Source organism: Phocoena phocoena, chromosome 3, assembly GCF_963924675.1.
Source record: "Phocoena phocoena chromosome 3, mPhoPho1.1, whole genome shotgun sequence".
Lineage (NCBI taxonomy): Eukaryota > Metazoa > Chordata > Mammalia > Artiodactyla > Phocoenidae > Phocoena > Phocoena phocoena.
The window spans coordinates 117409606-117428423 of NC_089221.1; the positions used below are offsets into that span (position 1 = coordinate 117409606).

At 55.3% G+C, this 18818-nt stretch overlaps 1 protein-coding gene across 5 annotated transcripts in view; it reads right to left on the reverse strand.

Moving 5' to 3' along the window:
- Nucleotides 1–1050: 1050 nt before the first annotated feature.
- NRG2 (neuregulin 2) overlaps nt 1051–18818 on the reverse strand; it is a 178365-nt gene continuing 160597 nt past the window's right edge. Inside the window, exons 5-11 of one of the 5 annotated variants that reach the window (XM_065874277.1) lie at nt 18245–18303; nt 12474–12497; nt 8537–8639; nt 6251–6374; nt 5763–5890; nt 4695–4922; nt 1051–1822 (exon numbers count right to left, since the gene is read on the reverse strand). In XM_065874277.1, the coding sequence (XP_065730349.1) occupies nt 1051–1822; nt 4695–4922; nt 5763–5890; nt 6251–6374; nt 8537–8639; nt 12474–12497; nt 18245–18303 (1438 nt within the window). Of the gene's footprint in view, nt 1823–4694; nt 4923–5762; nt 5891–6250; nt 6375–8536; nt 8640–12473; nt 12498–18244; nt 18304–18665; nt 18743–18818 lie in introns of all 5 variants that reach the window. The other 4 variants (XM_065874276.1, XM_065874280.1, XM_065874279.1 and 1 more) reach the window with 4 other exon arrangements.

Genomic DNA, 18818 nt, shown 5'->3' on the forward strand with positions numbered 1-18818 from the left:
GGACCCAGTTTTGGAGGGTGGTGAGGTCAGGGCTGGAGAGGGAGTGGAAGTCATGGGTGGGCTAGAGGCTGGGAGTTGGGCTGTAAGAAGGAAATGGTGTTACTTTATTGCTAAGAGGGGAATCAGATACACTGTCGAGTGGCTCTTCTCGGTCCCAGCGTGACCATGCATCCAATCTAAAGAATCTGAAATGCAAAGGACATGCAGGCATAAAATAGAAAAGACGACCTGTAAACGAAGGTGCTGCAGAGGACGGAGGGGCGTCCTGGAGGCCATAGGGGAGGAGGAGCCACGAACATTGGGGCCCTGGCAGAGCTGCCCCCTCCCAGGGCCGAGGCTGTTGGGAAGACCTCTTTCTCAGTGCGCCCCTCCCTTAGCAGCTGTGAGGAGTGGGGAGGCCCCCTCCCCATTCTGGTTGCTGTCGCTGGGCCTTAGTCTCCCCCTGGACGTTACCTGACCCCAACTCTAGCTCCAAACCTAGGATCCCCGCCCTCTCCTCAAGGGGCCCAGGACTTCAGATCTTGCACTGGGGCAAAGCTACTGCGGACCTCATGTCGTTCGTTGGGGCCCCCAGCCTCACGCCCACCCGAACCCAATCCCGCAGCCTCCTCTCTCCTGCTTTCTCTCACCACCACCTCCCACGACCCCAGCCAGCTTGGGATCCTACATTCCCCCACCCCGCAACCCAGACTTCTCTCCAGGAGCTCCAGATTAGCGTACAGCAAAAGGCACCACAATATAGGTTTCTATTAAAGAGTCAAAAAATTGGCCCATCTCTCTTTTTTTTTGTTGTTTCTTTTTTTTTTCCGAAGCTGTAAATCAGGATGTCACATATAAATAGTTTCCCTATAAAAACGTCTTTGCCGTTAGCTAGTATTATAAGACAATTTTTGCTAAAATGAAAATAAAACATTTTGTTATACCTTTTTCCTTTTATAGAAAATAAAAATATTTTTATTTCTTTTTTTCCCTCCTTTCTCTCTCCAGTCGGCGGTCTCTGTTCTCCTTAAAGACAGTGGGGCGGGCGAGGCGGAGGGGGCAGCGGGGGCCCTAGAGGGGCCCCGAGTCCTGCTTGGCCCGCGGGGGCGGCCCGCGGCTGTGTCTGCTGCTGGCCCGCGTGCTGTGGCTGTCCAGGGAGTAGTAAGTCCTGCTGTCGGCCGCCGGGCAGAGCGGCGGCGAGTCCGAGCGCAGCGCGTCGTGCGCCGCACGCAGGCCGAGGAAAGGCGTGCTCTCGGCCGCCAGCGCCCCGTCCGCGTCGTCCGCTTCGTCGTCCGAGGCGGAAGCCGAGCCGCCTCCCGAGCCGCTGCTCAGCGACAGCGAGTCCCGCGCCGCGCGTGCGCGCTGCGCCGCCAGCCCGTTGAGGCGCGAGCGGCGCCAGCGCCGGGGTCCAGCAGACGTCCTACGGGACGCGCCACGGGCGCGCGGCCGCGGCGGCGGCGGCGGGGGCGCGCACTCCTGCGTGGTCTCGTACTCGTCGTCCTCGGGGATGCGGAAAGGGCTGGCGGGCAGACTGCCCAGGCTGCCGCCTAGGGCGCAGGCCCCGCGCCGCGGCCCCGGTCCCGCCGCGGGGTAGTAGTAGCTGTCGTAGCTGCGCTGCATGTCCGCACCGGTCCCGGGCCCTGGACCGGGGCCGGGGGGCGCCGGGTGCCGCAGGAGCGGCTGCTGCTCCGCCAGGCGGTAGCTGATGGGCGCGGCCGGCGGCAGCGACACGGCGTGCGCCGAGTTGGGGGACGTGATCTCGAAAGTCGGCACCTGCGTGGCCAGCGAGTAATGGAAGTCCACGGGAGACAGGCGCGCGGGCGTGGTCAGGGCCGACACATACCTGCGGGGAGAGGCAGAGACGTGGGCCGGTGGCCAGGGGATGGGGCGGACCTGATGCAAAGCAGTGGTCTTGCCCAGGATCCCTCTTGCAAGAACCATGCTGGTATTCCTCAGTGACCGTAATAAATTTCCTTAATTTCTCTGAGCCTCAGTTTGCTTATCTGTGAAACGGGAGTAACCACAGTGCTCATTCCGTAGCGTTGTTGGATGATTCCATAAACGTATCAGTGGTCCTTGGCTGTGGGGATGCTCACAGTCACCAGTGTTCCTGAATGGTTACTTCGGGTGAGGCTAAGGCTGGGGCATTTTACATGTGTGATCTCATCTAATACAGTAATTCTATAAGAGGCTTCTGTTAGTCCCGTACTACACACGTGAGGAAACAGACTCAGAACATTTAATTGACTTACTCAAGGTTCACACAGCCAGGAAGTGGTTGAGCTGGGATGTGAACCCAGGCCAGGCGGGAACCAGAACTCATACTGCCCAATTCCTCATTCTAGTCCCTGCATTCAGCCACCCCTGTGACTTGGACTTACCTCCCCTCCGGGACAGTTCATCCCATGGCTGATGGCTACAGTGGGGAAATATTTTCCTTTTTAAGTTGAAGCTAGAAGCTGCCTCAGGGAAGTGACTGCTCCCACCTCAGTTAGGGTCCTCAGCCCAGAGCTCACAGTTACCAAGACCTCACTGAAGTGTCTCTGCTTGGGGCTAAGATCACCAGTTCCTTCAAAAGTTTGCCCTTGCTAATATCTCCCACTCTGGGTCCCAGGCACCTGTCCCTTTTCTTTCTCCACATTTCCCTTTCTGAGTCAACTGGCCTCTTGCCCAACCATTATCCACCTCAGGACAGGGACCACCCACCTCCCTGCCTCTCTTCCCAACTGTAAAGCTGGGCACCTCATTGCTCTCCAGAGTCCCCATTACTGTTTTTCAGAATCATCTGACTCCTCTCTCTTCCCTCTCCCACATGCACATCCATCACGTCCTACCCATTCCCTTTCTCCTGGAATACCCTCCACCCTGCTCCACTCCATCCTGGGACTAGATGTTCACTCTGGTCATTCCCCCACCCCAGTGTCTTTCCTCCTCCAGAACAATCTTTTTTTGGCCACGTGGCATGTGGGATCCTAGTCCCCCTACGAACCTGCGCCCCCTGCAGTGGAAGCATGGAGCCTCAAACCACTGGACTGCCAGGGAATTCCCTCCCAGAGCAATCTTTTAAAGTCATATCTCTGCTTTAGGAGGCCCTTCCTGCTTACCCACCCAGGGCCACTGGCCATCTATCTGGCCCCAGCCCACCTGTTCAGGCCCAGCTCCACTCTCCTCACAGCCCACCCTGCTCTAGGTACCTCACCAGCCATGTCCTTAGTGCCTCTGCTGGAACAGCTCAAGTTGTTCCCCTTGCCTGGAAGTCTTTCCCTGCCTTGCCTCTCTACCTCCCATCCATTAAGGCAGGGGTCCCCAACCCCCAGGCTGCGGACCAGTACCCGTCTGTGGCCTGTTAGGAACCGGGCCGCACAGCAGGAGGTGTGTGGCCGGAGCGACTGAAGCTTCATCTGTATTTATAGCCACTCCCCATGGCTTGCATTACCACCTGAGCTCTGCCTCCTGTCAGCATTATGGTGAGTTGTATAATTATTTCATTATATATTACAATGTAATAATAATAGAAATAAAGTGCACAATAAATGAATCACCCCGAAACCATCCCCCCACCCCCGTCTGTGGAAAAACTGTCTTCCACAAAACCGGTCCCTGGTGCCAAAAACGTTGGGGGCTGCTGCATTCAGAAGTCCTATTGCTCCTGTTACTACTAACCATAGCTCCACCTAGTGAGCACCAGCGCCATGTCAGGTAAAAGGCGAAGAGCTTTGCGCGTGATCTTAGGGTGGCCTTCGTAAGAACCATGCACTATAGGTGTAATGCTCCCTGTTCTATAGCTGAGGAAACAGGCGCAGAGGTGATCAACCTGCCCCAAGTCACACAGGTGGTGGGGCTGAGCTTGGAAAGGTTGGTCTTGGAAAACTAGCTGCTTCCCAGGGCCTGCCGTCAGACTGGGTTTCTCTGCCCTGGTGGGGTGTCCTATGCTTAGCACTTTCCATAGGCAGCTGTGAGCTTCAGCGGTTTTGTGTCCACGACCGGCACGGAGTAGGCTGAATTGAAGCCTTCTCCACCCCAGCCTGGAGTTCCTAGTACCATGCCCCTTTTTCTGCTCTCCTCCCACAGATCCCAGTTGCCAAGGGGAGAGCAAGATGGAGGCTGGCCCCCTGCAACTCCTGGCTCGGAGTCAGGGAAGAAGGGAAGGTTCCGGGTTCTCACTGCATTCATTGCTCAGGAACCCAATGGCATCTTGATCCATGGGGGCCTAGTTGCTGATACTTCCAGGGCCTTCAGGCATTCTTGGCTCATTCCCATCCTGCACTCATCGGTTTACTCACAGACAGCCTCCCCTCCCATTCTTCAGTCTGCTCAATCTTGGTGTCTGTTTCTCCCGGGACATGGGTCCTCTAGGTGACACCAGGGTAGGGCAACTGTGTGTTCTGGTTTGTCCAGGCCAGACCCTGTTTGTTCCTGATGTTCTACCGCAATTATTAATAACATCCCCTTCTACTCTGAAAAGTGTCCTAGTAGAACAATTAAATTAAATGGTCATAACACACCAGGGTCTACTGGCTGTAGTCCCAGCCTGTCATTAACATGTTGATGACCCCGAGCAGACCATTTAACTTTTCAGGGACCTTGCTTACGCATCTGGAAAATGGGGATGAGGCTCTTTGGAGTGTTTCTGAGGTGACCTAAGGGTCAGCCCTGGGTCAGTGGTGCCAGCTCTCTGGCTACAGTGGGGCACAGGTCACGGGGTAGGAACTGACCTCTCGCTGTGTGGGGAGTCACGCAGGGAGTCTATGGAGTCGTGGTAAGGTGGCACAGCAGCCCTGCGCTGCTCCTCTAGGCTGTAGGCTGCCGCCCGCCGTGCCCGCGCCTCCACACATGCTGGGCTGTTGCACTTGCTGGTGCCCACTGATGACAGCATGATGCCCGATTGGGAGTCGGAGGTCAGGCTCTCAGAATGTTCCAGGCTCCACGTGTGGCTCTCATGCCTGGAGAAGCCAGGTGGAAGTGAGGTGAGGTCAGGAAGGGGCCGGGCAGCCCAGCACGTGTGGTCCCAGGCCCACCCCTTCCCTGGTTCTTCATTCCATCTCAGGCTCCCTCAGCTCACTGCCCTTCACTCTGGGCTGATGTGTAACATCATAAATGCCAAACCCCGATTTTGGGAAGAGGAGAGCTGGAGGCCTGTGGATGGGTGAGCTGCAATGTGCAGAGGTCTCGTCCTTTCCTCTCTGCAACCAACCTCTCCTTAGCCTCCCTGTCTGGGACCCTTCCACTCCCACGGTCCTTAGCCACTTGCCTTAAGAGCCCAGCCCCAGTGGCCAATATATGGGGACCCTCCCTATTCTGTGCTGTTCCCCAGGGAAGAAAGGGGCCAACCACGTTCTTTCTTGAGCTGTCTGAGCCTGCGTGCTTGTGTGGAGAGAGGAGGCTAAGGTGGACTAGGCTCACGTGGGAAACCCAGGAGAGGGCGTCAAATGGCTGTGGGTATCCGAGTGAGCAGGTGCTTTATGCCAGTGAAGTGGTGCCGATGAGGCCCAAACAAAACCAAACGTCAGGCGGGAGCACAGTGATGCTGCTGTTCCTCTGGGGCTGGTTTAGACTAGAAAAGGGAATCCGGTCTGTGAGGACCTGGATGTACGTTTGGTGGCGGGCTCTGGTTTAAAGCCCCCCACCTCCACCCTCCTGCTCACAGGGACCCTCAATACAGAGCCCAGCCTGGCTGGGGAGTTTGGTGTGTGTCCCCAGGCAGGTGTGTGGTGCGCATGTGCACGCCCTGAGGGTGTGCATACAGGAGTCTGCAAGGCTGCGTGGGCCTTGGTGGTGCCCACCTGTGGCTGGAGGTGGGCGTGGCTGTGGAGCAGTGGTGAGAAGGAGAACAGGAGTGGCTCCCAGAGAAGGTAGTCTCCGTTTCCCTCCGGATGACATGGTCTGTGGCTGGCACATTCTTGGAGATATACTGGAACAGACAGAGGGTTTTTTGGCAGGGGGGCAGTTAGTGACAGATGACCAAGTTGACCCTCCTTCCTGGTGGGCAGGGGAAGTGAGGCAGTAAGCTCCAGGTTGCAGGGGCGGTGGTGGTCCACTGGATAAGCAACTCGGTGTTAGGGCAGCAATGGCCCCTGGAAATCAATCCCCCGACCTCCCTTAAGGAAGTGGGCCAAGCGAGTCTAAGTCATCCTGGTGAGGCGAGGCTAGGCTAGCAGGCAAGGCTGAGCACAGGATGGGCCGGCCGCCTCCCTGGCCCATTCTTGCAGGGGGCATAAGAAGGCGGGCTACACAGCAAGGGGTCAGAGTGGGGCCTGGGAACACCACTCACGTCTGCCATCTGGATCTCCTCGGGGTCCAGCCGGGGGTGGCTGGGCCCATTGGCCAAGCTCCGGTTCTGGTGGGCTGGACACATGTTCTGTCGAAGGTGGTTATGCATCTGCTTCCGCTGTTTTCTGCACAGGGGAAGGTGCATTAGCCTGACACCCCCTCCCTGCCTCCCCTGGCACACACGAAGTATGAGCTTCCCTAGCTGTTACTCCAGGGAACTAGTCTACGTGTGCCGGGACTGGACTGCCGTGGCAGTCTCCTGCTACTGCTCTTTCCTGTGCTCAGGCTGCCTTCAGCCAGGACCCCTTCAATCAACCCCCTACATCATCACTACCAGCCGGAATTCAGCAGGACCTGAGCGTAGTGGTAATGAGCTTTGGCTCTGCTGAGAGAGCAGAACTCTACTACTTTCTAGCTGTGTAACTCTGGGCAAATTACTTAAACTACCCATGTTTCACTTTCCTCATCTGTAAAACGGACTGATATCTACGCATTCCAGAGACCATCGAGGATTAAGGGTAGATAAAGTATTCAAGCACAGTGCTGGCCCACTTCATGCATTCATTTATTTGGTATCTACTGGGTTTTTACTATGTGCCAGATGCTCTTTTGGAGCAGAGGAGACAGATATGGTTCCTGCCCTCATGGAGCTTGCAGGCCAGTAGGAGAGGCAGATGATAAACACAAAAACAAATAAACAAACAAGATACTTTCAGCAAAGTGCTATGGAGAAAATAAAACAGGACGCTGTGGTCAGGGAGTCAAGAGCTGTGGGGCTACTTCACTTCGGCACCTATTAAGCGCTCAGTACATTTGTTTTGTAATCAATAAGTTTAATCAATGTCACTCCCCTGTTAAAGCCCCTTCATTGGGCTTCAGAATCCTGTTTCCTCTCCCCAGCCCTGTCTCTCACTGCCCTTTCCCCACCCCAGCTTGCTGCATCCTTGGAGGGCTTGTTTCTGATCCTACACTGTGCCTCTCTGGCCTCTGGGCCTTTGCATCCAATTGCAGCACATTCTCTGCCTCTTCACCTGCTAACTCCTGCTCATCTCTCAGGCCCGGCCTAAACTGTACCTTTCTCAGGGAAACCCTCCCTGCCCTCTAGCTGAAGTTAGGCACCCCTGAAATACACCCTGTAACACTGGACCTCTTGCTTAGAGCACTGGCCATGTGCCTGGTACAGGGCCTGGTGTCCAGCAGGCATTGAATGAAAGTTTGTTGAAGAAATAAGTAAATATAGTAGGGGTTGGAACATGAGGCTTGCTTCTCCCCCCAGTTCTTGGCCTCAATTTTCCTGTGTGGGCCCAGTCTCCTCCTGTGGGCTCCCTGAACCCTAAAACCGAAGGCTGGCAGGGCCTTAGATCTCATAGATAGGGGCAGCAGGAGTCAAGACCCAGGGGCTCAGTCCCCCACATGGTGGCTATGCCCAGACTCTTGCTTTCCGCATAAGAACAGATATGACAAACTCTTTCTGTACCACATCACTCTACAACCTGCAATGGCTCCCTATCATCTGTAGGATAAACCCAGGTCCCCAAGCTTGACATTCAAGGCCCTGTGGTGCCATGCAGGTTCCGGCTGTTCTTTTAGACTCGTGTACCTTTTTAAAATTGACCCCAGCCCTTTGCTCCAGCTAGCCTCGGCTGCTCAAGCTCCATGAACACAGCTGACCCTCTCCTGCATTTGTCCTTTAGCTTGTACTCTTCTACTGGAATTGTCCAGCCCCTTTCCTTGCTCCAAGGTTCTGATGCCACCTTTCCTTTGCCCAGGGGTGGCCCAACCCCATCTTCTCTGTATTCCTGCTTGGACTGCTCCTAGGTGGGATTAGGCAGTGCCCTGTGAGGTCTCTTTTTCCCCTGAGAAGGTGCCTCCCTCTCTGTGCTTGCCCACCCCCAACACTGCCCCAGTGCCTGCCTACTTGACGGGGCAGATCCTCCCTCACAGGATACTCTGAGGTACTAGAGGATCACACTCATTTTATAGATGAGAACTCAGAGAAGCTCATCCGTTTCCTCGGGGTCACAGGAAATGCCCGAGCTGAATTAGAACCCAGATCTATCTTCTTCCACCGCCTGGGCTTATGACCGTTCTTGTGCAGTCCTCTGGGGCCTGTCTACCCCACCCTCTGCTCCTGCTTCTTGGCCCAGCCCTTTGGCCCCTCACCAGCTGCAGATGGGGGCAGAGGGGCATAGGAATGGGGGAGGCTCCGCCAGGCATGGTGCGGTGGAGAGGAGAGCCTGTCCCTACAAAAGCAGTCCCTGGTTGCTCTGAGTGCCCGACAACTCACTTGGTCTTGCAGTAGGCGACCACGCAGACGATGCCCACGACCAGCAGAGCCACGCAAATGCCGGTGATAGTCAGGACCCTTTTCTGGTACAGCTCCTCGGCTTCTGCAGAGGTAGAGGGCGTGAGGGGGCAGGGTGGGAGGCAGACCCGTAGAGACAGTGCTGCAGACCGTCCCCCTGCCCCGCAAACCCCGGGCTCTCTCCAGCTCGGGTGCTGCCCGGCTCCTATCCATCTCACCCCTCCCCAGCCAGTTCCCTCCTTCCTGCTTTCCTGAACTCCACCCACCTGTGGATCTCATCACAATTGACTACACCTGAGTTCACCTTCCCAAACCCGTGCTCTGCCTGGAGCATGTGAGTGGAAAATGCAGGGGGATGGGTGGAGGAGGTGGGATGGAGGTGAAGTTCCCAAGGTCATAGGGGAGGGCAACCCACTATGGCCTGGTGGCTGCAAAGAGCCTTGATGGGCTGGGGGAAGCCGGTCTTCATGGTGGTGAACATGCTGACCCTGGGCAAAGGCCTGGCTGGCCACTTTGGCTTCCTTAAGAAGGTGGAGAGTGGCTTGTTCTGGGCTGGAGACAGGACATGAGGCCCAGAGGCTGGACTTAGGAAGGATGCCAGGACCAAGAGCAGGAACAGAGCAGACCAGGCCCACAGAGGCGGGAGAGGGGAGAAAGGCCTTGGTTTATCCCAGCAGCTTGGTCAGGGTTGTGGCCCTGGCCCACTCCAGCTCTCCCCGTCTCTGCTTGTCAGAGACCCACGAGTGGCAGCACGGCCCCCTGGCGCCTAGGACAGCCCTTGTGCTCAAGGAGCAGCCTCCACCCTTCTGAAGGAGCTGAGCTAGGCTGGGCCTCAAAGCCCTCAAAAAGACCCAACTATCCCCTCTACCTCTACTCCCACTTTTTGGCGGGGCAACCCCTACGCTTCTAGAACAGTGAAAGCCTGGAGGAAGCAAAGGAAAAAGGTGACAGCACCAGACATGGTCAAGGCCTACAGCCTAGACATCCCGCCCTTGCTCCGGCTCCCATCTGCTGGCCGGCCCCTCCCCATCGCTCCCCTCCCACCAGCACAGGGGTAAGTGGGGGCGGGACCCAAAGCCTTGGTGGAGCCCTGGGCAGTGTCCTTAAGCCCCCAGGCTTGCAGGGTCTCCTGTGGCAAAGGTACGCCCAGCAGCAAACACTGGGTACAAAGCCCCAGGCACACATACCTGGAGGACTGTGCCCGTCTGACACACAGACAGACCCTTCACAACAATACACACGGCCGCCACGCACGCGATCACACCCACTGACATAGTCATGCAGAGTCTTGAACAAACAGCCCTCCACCCCAGATCCCCACCTCCAGGCTCTGTGGTCCTCGTCCTGCCTCCGGTTCTCATCCCCAGCCACGCCTCAGTCCTCCACTCAGGCCTCTGTCTCCAACATTCCTTTGAGACTGCTCTAGTCATGGTCACCAACAACCCCACCCCGCCGCCAAGTCTGTGGTTCGCTTCCCTCTCAGCAGACTCCCCCTGCTGGGCCCACTTCCCGGGATGGTGTTCCCTCCTGGGTTTCCTCCCCCTGCACTGGCTCATCTCTCTGTCTCAGTTGCTACTTCCCCCTCTTCCATGTGGGCTGCAGGGTCCAGGCCCAGAGCTCTCAGGCTTCTTCCTCTCTCCACCTGCCCTTTCTCCCTCCGTCATCTCACCCAGACTCAGACTTGAAATACCATCTGTATGCAGCTGAATCTCACGTTTCTCTCTCCTGCCCTGACCTCTTCCGGAGCTCTAGATTCCTACATCCAAAGGCCATGGCCAAGCAGAAGCACTGATTCCCCACCCTCGTTCCCTGCTCTTCCCATCTCTTCAGTGGCGACACCACCTTTCCTGTTAAACCAGCCCCAGACCTTAGAATCATTCCTGATCTTCCCACCCACTCTGGTACCTGATCCATCAGCAAGTCGTCTCAGCTCTCCCTCCCAAGTAGATCCCAGATCTGACCACTTCTTCCCATTTCCACTGCTTCCAGCTTCATCCAAGATGATGCCATCTTTCACTCGACAGCTGCCCGCTTCTGACTGGTTTCTCTGCTTCTATTCCTCCACACCCTGTCCCCTCACCCAGTCTATCCTCTGCCCCAAAGCCACATTGATTTCCAACGATAAAGCAGGTCATTTTACTCCTCTGCTTAAAAACCCACAATGGCATCCCCCTGCGATTCAAATACAACCAAAAGCCTTACCATGGTCCACGAGGCCCAGGGTCACCTGGTCCCTTCTTCTAGATCCCACCTGTAGTCTTCTTCCCCATGTCTGCTGTGCTCCAGAGGCACTGGCAGTCTTTCCATCCATCGAACAAGGCAGGCCCATCCACATCATCCTTAACTTGCTGTGCCCCCTGCCTCAAACACTCTCCCCCGATTGTTTGCAGGGCTGGCTGCTTCTCGCCAGGTTTTAGCTCAAATGTCACCTCATTGGACAAGGCTTCCCTGGCCACTTAGCTAGAGCAGTTCCTCACCCCGGCTAGGCGCCATCCCATTCCATTTTATTTTCTGTGTAGCACTTACCCCCACCTGCTATCTTTCCTGTTTGTTTGTTGTCTGTCTCACCCTGTGAATCTGAGCACCAGGAGGGCAGGGGCTCTGCATGCTAGATCGCCAGGGTCTGGCCAACTCTGGGGTTCAGTAGAGGTTTGTTGAGTTGGCGTATGAACGAATATACAGACCACCTTTACAGACAGTCGCATATTTACATACGCTCACCCTTGCCTCCGCACCTACTGCTCATGCTCGACCCTTAACAACAAAGATGTTCCACTGCACCCCTCTGTGTGCTCACACCCCGCACTGAGAGACCCAACAAGGTGTAAACATGTCAACATAGACACGCACACCTACAGATTCCCCCCCCGCACCCCCTGCCATGATCACACAGACACCACAGACTCGGCCCCTCTCCTCCCCACCCTGTCACAGCAGAGAGACAGACATACTCTTACACACAGACTTTCAGTTCCATCTTCTGAGAATAGCTGATGATGGCTAGGTGGCCGGGGAACTAGGGCCTCCCCAAATCTGCCACGAGAACAGTCTTTTCATAACTGCAGGCTCTGCACACATCTGGGGTCTGACCCCATCGAAGGCTCAACCCCTCTGAGACCCTGCATCTCTCCTGCTATACGTGTGGACCAGGGTGGAGCCTCCCAGCACAAAGCCAGAGAGCTGGGAAGACTGACCCCTCAAAGTCCCTCCCTGCCCAAGGCATCTTCCTGGGGCCTGAGGACAGTCAGGAGTGGGACGTGAGGTTCTCAGCTGGGAGGCAGGAGGGCAGGCACCCGAAGCCAGCCCACCGTGGACCCTCGCTGGTGTTGCCCACAAACACATGTGCCACCGTGGGGACAGATCGTGAAGGGAGTAACAGCCTCAAGCAGATGGCAAAGCCTGGCAGACAAACACGGGGCAGGCGGCAGAGACAAATGGGTGTTATCAGCTGCCAGCCTGGTGAAGAATGAAAAGCAATGGAAATGGAAATGGGAAAAGGAAGGAGGATTAAGGTCAAATTGAAAGGGATGCCTCTCTGCACAGTTCTCCAAACCAGGATTCTGTGGCTTTCAGACACCTGCTCTCCGAGGGCTCGTCTGGCCAACCCACTGGGTTGCACACAGCTCAGGGGTCCCGCTCCCCTCAGAGTACCCTGGCGACTGGCCCCAGGCAAGGGGGCACTACTGCACACGGGGGCGCAGTCTGAACGCCAGGGTACTCTGCCATTCATGAGCTTTTCTTGTCTCCCCCAAATCAATGTAGTTTATTACAGGACATCCTGATGGGGACAGGGGGATTTTTGAAATCATCCCTTTTCCATTTGGGGGGAAAGGAAACCAAACATCCAGCACACATGGTGTCAGAGGCTGTGGAGAGGGGCTGTGTGGTTGGCGCTGACCGATACATAGAGGCTCCGTACCCTTTAGTTCAAATCCAAGGTGCTCTGGCAAGTGCAGAAGAAAGGAGGGTCAGAGAGGGGAAGGGATGGAGGGAGAGATACAGACAGAGAGAGAGATGGGGGAGGGGGCGGGAGAGAGAGAGAGAGAAACGTTGGTCAGGACTCTTCAGACACCAGCAGCCAGCCTGTGAGGTGAAAGCAGGTTAGTGGTGTCCCCTCCCAGCCTCCTGAGCCCCTTCCCTGGCACCCAGTCCCCAGGAGCCCTTGATTGGGGTAGAGAGAGGAAATGTTAGGATCAGCAGGCAGGGCAGGTTCTTTAGAGATGAGCTGTGGGGTTAGTACCTGGTGGGGAGGCAGAGGCGCAAGAGTCAGTTGGCAGATGTCCCCAGAGAGGAAAGGTGAGTGGGGGCAGGGGGCGGAGGAGTCCCCATCCTTCCCCTCCCAGCTCCAGTGCCAGGCCTTCGACCCTTTCGAGCAAGCTGGAGACAGCTTGCTCAGCCTGAGCTCATTCATGGGGCCCTTCTTTCTGTTCAGAACTAGGGCTTGGGGTACCCAGACCGGCCCCTTGTCCCTGTCCTGCCCCCATGGGCCTCACTGGCCTGCCCATCTACTAAGAGCCAGGCATGGAGGCTCAGAGTTTGTGTGGCGCAGGACTGGGGAGGGGGAGAGGCCCCAGGCAGCAGGTCACTTCTCCACTTGACACCCCCAACACCCTAGAAACCTGCAGCGGCTAGGCCTCGGGTCCCAGCCTGATCACACGACTTAGGAAAGCAAACTGCAACTTGGAGAAAGAGACGAGTGGGTTCACCTGTAGAACACCTGTGCCCCCTAAATGGCAGCCAATTGCACTCTTTGAAGCTGGATCATGTTGTAAATGTGCAAATTCACGGGTCTTCGAGGTAGACACCCAGGCCATCGAAGGGTTGGATAAAAGGGCCCTGCCCAAGGGTCAGCTCTGTCACTGACCCACCGTGTGACCCCATAGTATCCCGCCTATCTAGCTCTCAATCTTTCATCAGTTAAATGGGGATCAGGCCTGGCCACGGGATCTCTGAGGTCTGCAACTCGGCTGTCCTTCAGAATCATCCAGACCAATTCAAACAGGCTCTGGGGTGGGAGCCCAGAAATCTCCCCAGTGCTTTTGAAAAGCTCACCTACCATTCTAAGGTAACAGCCAGCACCTGATTGCAGGCCTCGAGTCTCAGTTGTGTCCCTAGTTTGCTGTGTGCATGTGGGCAAGTCATACATAGTCTCTGTTTCCTCATCTGTCAAAAGTGCCTGTACACGGTGAGAGCAGAAACTAACACATTTTAAATCAACTAGACTCCAATAAAAATTAAAAAAAAAAAAAAGACGGGCGAGGCGATGTGCAAGGGCTTGCTCCACTGCCTCCGCACGTGCACAGCAAGTTCCGCTAGACCCAGGCAGGAGGTGGAATTGTGTTCTGATGTTCTCATCTCCTGCAGAGGGAGCGGAGCACGGGGACATGAGCAGGAAGTCCTGTGCACTGTCTAGCTCTGGATCTCTCTCCTGCTTCCTGATAGGGATTCCAGAGGGTTATGCAGTTGGAAAAGGGCAAGAGAGTAGGATGGCTCTGACTGAAAGAGGCTTGAGGAAGATCCTGGGGTTCTGACCCCCAGTTCCATGCAGAGACCACACCCCTGAAGCAAGAACCCCAGCTCTTCTAAACATGAGCCCTTCTGTGCACTCCTGTTAAATCTGAGGCTGCAGGTGATCTTGAATGGGGTTTCTTTGCAGTCTTATGCTTACTGCTTCGAGGTAGGAGTCACCATAAGCACAGCAAGTCCACTCCTCTCCCAGGGCCTCCCAGGGCTGGCCAACTGTGCTAAGCAGGCAGTGCAAACTTGACAAACTGAAAGGGTCCTCGGGGACAACCCTCACTGAGCAGTTAATCCTGTAGCCCCAGGGACCCTCCAGGCAGCTCGAAAGAGCTCACAATGTTTGGATATCCAGCCAGGTTCCCCACAGAGAACAGTCCAGCTTGACCACAGCACCCCAGACACTAAGAGAACTGTGGTTCACAGAGCGGGTCTGGGCTCCACTTTTGGTGGTGTTTGTATTAGATGAGGCAGCTAGGGCCCAGTAGTGCTAGGACACTTTCCCAAGGTCACATAGCAAATTAGGAGGCGGAAGGGAGACTGGAGGCCAGGTCTCTGGTCTCTTGGGGCTAAGCCATGGCTATTCCTGCCCATTGAGTCCCTGGGCAGACCTGACTGGCTAGTCCTCAGGACAGTGACCATCTGGAGAAGTGAGCAGGGCTCCCAAAGCCATTTAAGAGTTTTCTCCTGCATCACTCCTCTGGGAACCGAGTAATAGCGGCAGCAGCTTTTGGGACTCCTGACTGGCCTCCCCTTTGAGTCAAAGGCCAGTACTGTTTTGGGTGGACAGTGATGGCTGGCAGGACTGGTGATGTCACTGAGAAGTCACTAAAAGGCAGCCCTGCTTCCCTCTCCCCAGGGATAGATTCTGAGGGGCCTTCAGCCATGTCAGCCCCAGCAAAAAACAAAAACAAAAACACCCCAAAAACCCCAAATCAAAAAAACAGTCTCTTGCTCATCATATTCACTGCCTGCCACTCAGCCAGGATGGAGTGATACCACCGAGTCACAGGTGGGTCCTACTGAACAGAAATTTGCATACTGACCAGTAACCATGGCAGCCTGATGCTGGACTCCCAGCAGGGCCAGGCTTACCAGACAACAGACAAAGTCTTCATCCTGGACATGTCCTACGACACCTGGTCATAGGCACCTGGACAAGAAGGCCCTGATGTTGACCCCGGAGCATGTGCTTGTGTGCTTGTGTGTGTGTGAGCAGGTGTCAGCAGACGTGTGCTTGTGTGCAAGCGCAGGCATGTGTTTGTGTGTGTGTGTGCAGGTGTGCGTGCTCTTGTATGTGGTGGGTATCCAGGTGTACAAGTTTTGAGTATTGGGAAGTGGAGGGGCTGTCAAGGGAAGAAGGAGAAGCTTTTAAAGGGCTACTGCGGCTGCAGGCTCTGTTTCCGTGGCCTCCGCAAAAGGTAACCTGGTCTAGAGGCTGTCTGGGCAGAGGGGGAAAGTCAGACACTTTGCTCAGGATGTGCTGGGAGTCAGCCTCCAGGGGACTGATGCTGCCCCTCTGGCCTCCACTCCCACGCCAGCAGTAGCTGGAAGACGAGCTCAACTGTGTTCAAACAACAGCAGGCCCTTGACTAAGCCCTTGGTGTGCATCACTTCACTTCATCCTCACAGCAACCCTAAAGGCATAAATGCCACTATCCCCATTTTACAGATGAGGTTAAATGAGGCCCCAGAACAGGAAGCTCAGCTGCTGGCAATTTTATTCAGGTCCATCAGAATTGAAGCCTGAACACTTAGGTTAGCATTTTTCACTCCTTTTTCAATAATTATCTGATAGAGCAGTGCATGAAGTGCTCTGGGCAAAATGCTTGGAGAGTATAAATCCTTTACCAAAAGGTACCAGCAAGGATCCCAGTAACACTAGGCAGAAAGGCTGCATTTCCAGGCTCCTTTCTGGGCTCCCGGGGCCCTGCTGACCCTCCCAGAAGATCTGAGCTGCAAGCTGAAGCAGCCCAGCTGGCAGAGAAGCTTGGACAGTGGCCGAGTTTTGGAGGCTCTGCTGCTCAGATTCAGGATGGGCTGGGACTCCCTGTCCAGAACAGTCCCATAAGCTAGGGGGACTCTGGGCCTAAGGGTGAAAAGGAATAGGCCCTCCATTGCCTCTCTCCCCAGGTCCTCAGCCCCACCTGGCTGCTCTGTCCTCCTGACCTACGGTCCTCCAATTGGGCTGGGTCTGACTCTGCAATTCCTCCTGGAGCCTGGGCTCTGGAGAGTTCTGTTGGGCCACGTGCCCACAGGCTCTGTTCTTATCCCCATGGCCTTCCTCCCTGGCCTCCAGTGGGAGGGGCCTGAGGACAGCGCTGCCCCCAACACTCTATTAAGAGAGTTGACCACCTGGGATAACCAGCCCCGACCTCCCCGGCGGCTCTCCTCGTCAAATCTTGGCTTCCAGGTTCCTGTGCAGGGAATGTCTAGGCTTTTGTGCTGTGGTCTGAGAAGGATCGGAAGGCTCCTTTCTCTACCCTGAGCCCCAAACCCCTTTTCTCTAAGGGTTACCTAAATGGTCCCCTGGGTCCCTTCCTCGGCCTCTTCATGCCCAGGCACCATCAATCTAGTTCTAATTCGTCATGGGACCCATCTGTCCTCCCTGGAGAGGAGGAGGTGAGTGGTGGGTTGAGCAGGGGCCTAGCGTGCTCTGGAGGACGGGGGACACGGTCCCGCCTTGCAGGCCAGTGGACCGCTGGGCCCCAAATGGATTCCATGGCCAGCCTGTGGCTTCCTGCTCTGCTCCACCTCCACCTGATGGCACTTGAAGGCACTGCTCCCAGCCCCCAGTAAAACACGCCACAGCTAGGGCCTCATCCTTCAGCTCCAGGGGTCACACTTTTCTCGGCAGACTGTGCAAACCAGAAAGCTCCAACTTCAGAGATGGAAGAAAGGAAAGGAGTGAAGTAAGTCCTGGATGGGGACTGAGACCAGAGAGGGCCTGGAGAGAGTCACCAGTTACTCCTTGATTCCTTCTTCCCTCTATGCCTTAGTATTTGCGGCAACCCTCGCCCCTACTCCAACATCTAGCTGCACAGATGACTCTGGTCTTCACGGAAACCACTGCCCTGGGACCTGTTTTCCCTCAATCCGCCTTCCCCACTCTCCCCCATCACCCCAAATCAAATCAAAACAAACTCTGGCCAGATGGAAAGGCAGGCTTTCTGAGAACTTGCTTCTTTCTCTCAAACACACGAGCACACATGTGCACACACTCATTGCCCGGCCTCACCAACAGCCTGACATCCTCAGACAGGCTCTCAGAGGCAGGTGAGGGCTCTGCAAATGCTTCTTCCCATCCTGGCCAGGCTGCCTGACCCCAGTGGTGAAGCGGCCTGAGCCTGGCTCTGAGCAGCTGCAGAGAGAATTCAGTGTTACTGCGACCAGGCAGTACAGCAACATGAGGCAGGGGGTGTATCAGTCCCCTCTGTGTGAAACCCAGCAGGACCCTGCAGGTGCTTCCCCAGGAAAGACCCCGCCAGTGACCCCTGCCTCTTGTTTGTAGAAAAGCTTTAGCCTCCTAGGCCTTTCTCCTTGAGTTCCAAAGAGCAAATTTAATCACAGAAGTGAGAAAATGCAGAAACAAAGGAAAACAAACAAGACAAAATAATAAGAGTTTAGCCATAAGACAAAGTCAAGGACCTTTGGTATATCCTTGAGTTGTTTTGCAGATACTAAAACCCCACCAGGTGTTAGAAGTTAACTACATGATGACCACCCCCAGCCCTAGGCTGATTGGAACCAGAAGGTTGATGATTGAGATTCCTGAAACACCCTGTTACCTCACCATCAACCAATCAGAGGACTGAGCATGAGCTGATCGTGCACCTCGTGACCCCACCCTCCCACAGTCTTTAAAAACCCTTCCCATGAGCCCCTTGTATTCTTTGCTTGACACCTTACGACTAGCGTTGTTCTTTCTTTCACCTCCAGCCGGTTTAGTAGGTTAGCTCTGCTGTGTGTTTGGCGTAGGGGACCCAAGTTTGGTTCAGTAACACGCACAGGCTTCTGATGAGGACTGAGAGGGGCCTAGGACAGCCCCCTGCGTTTCCCGGCCCACCCCAATCTCTCTAAGCAAGGCCCCATCCTTCCCACGGGGTCGGGGGTAGGGTGGGGGAAGAACTGTCAGTTACCAGGGAAGGAAAGAAATAGAAGAAAGAGACATACTGGAGAAGTTGACCATTGCGAACTGCTGACACCTGTCCCCGGTGTATCCCACAGGACACCTACCAAAAGAAAGAAAACCAGAAAGAGAGAGCCAGGATAGCAAGACATAGGCATTGCAACACCCCGGCACAGGCTCCTGCCAATGCCAGCTGGGTTCCTTGCCACTGTTACCATTTGTACCGGCCTTGCCACTCTGCCCCTTACCTGCAGCCCTGAACTTTAAACCCAAGGATTAGGCCAAAAATGAAAAAGCAAAACAAAAGAACTAACAAACCAAAATACAAAAAAGAAACAAAACAGCCAAAGATCAAAACAACCAACACCCCTGGCCCTATGTCCTACAACGGGGTGAGGAGTGGGGGGGACTGCACCCGGAAGCTTTCTAAGGAGCAGGGACTCGTGTTTGTATCTTCAAACATACTTTGCTTAGGATCTGGCATGTACAATCGCAAAGGCAGTTTCTCCAAACATCTCTGTCCGAAGAATCCGTTTGGACATCTGGAGAAGGAAAAGGGGAAAAATCACAGAACAAACTGGCATCATCCGCGAGGCTTAGGTTAGAAATCAAAGTGCA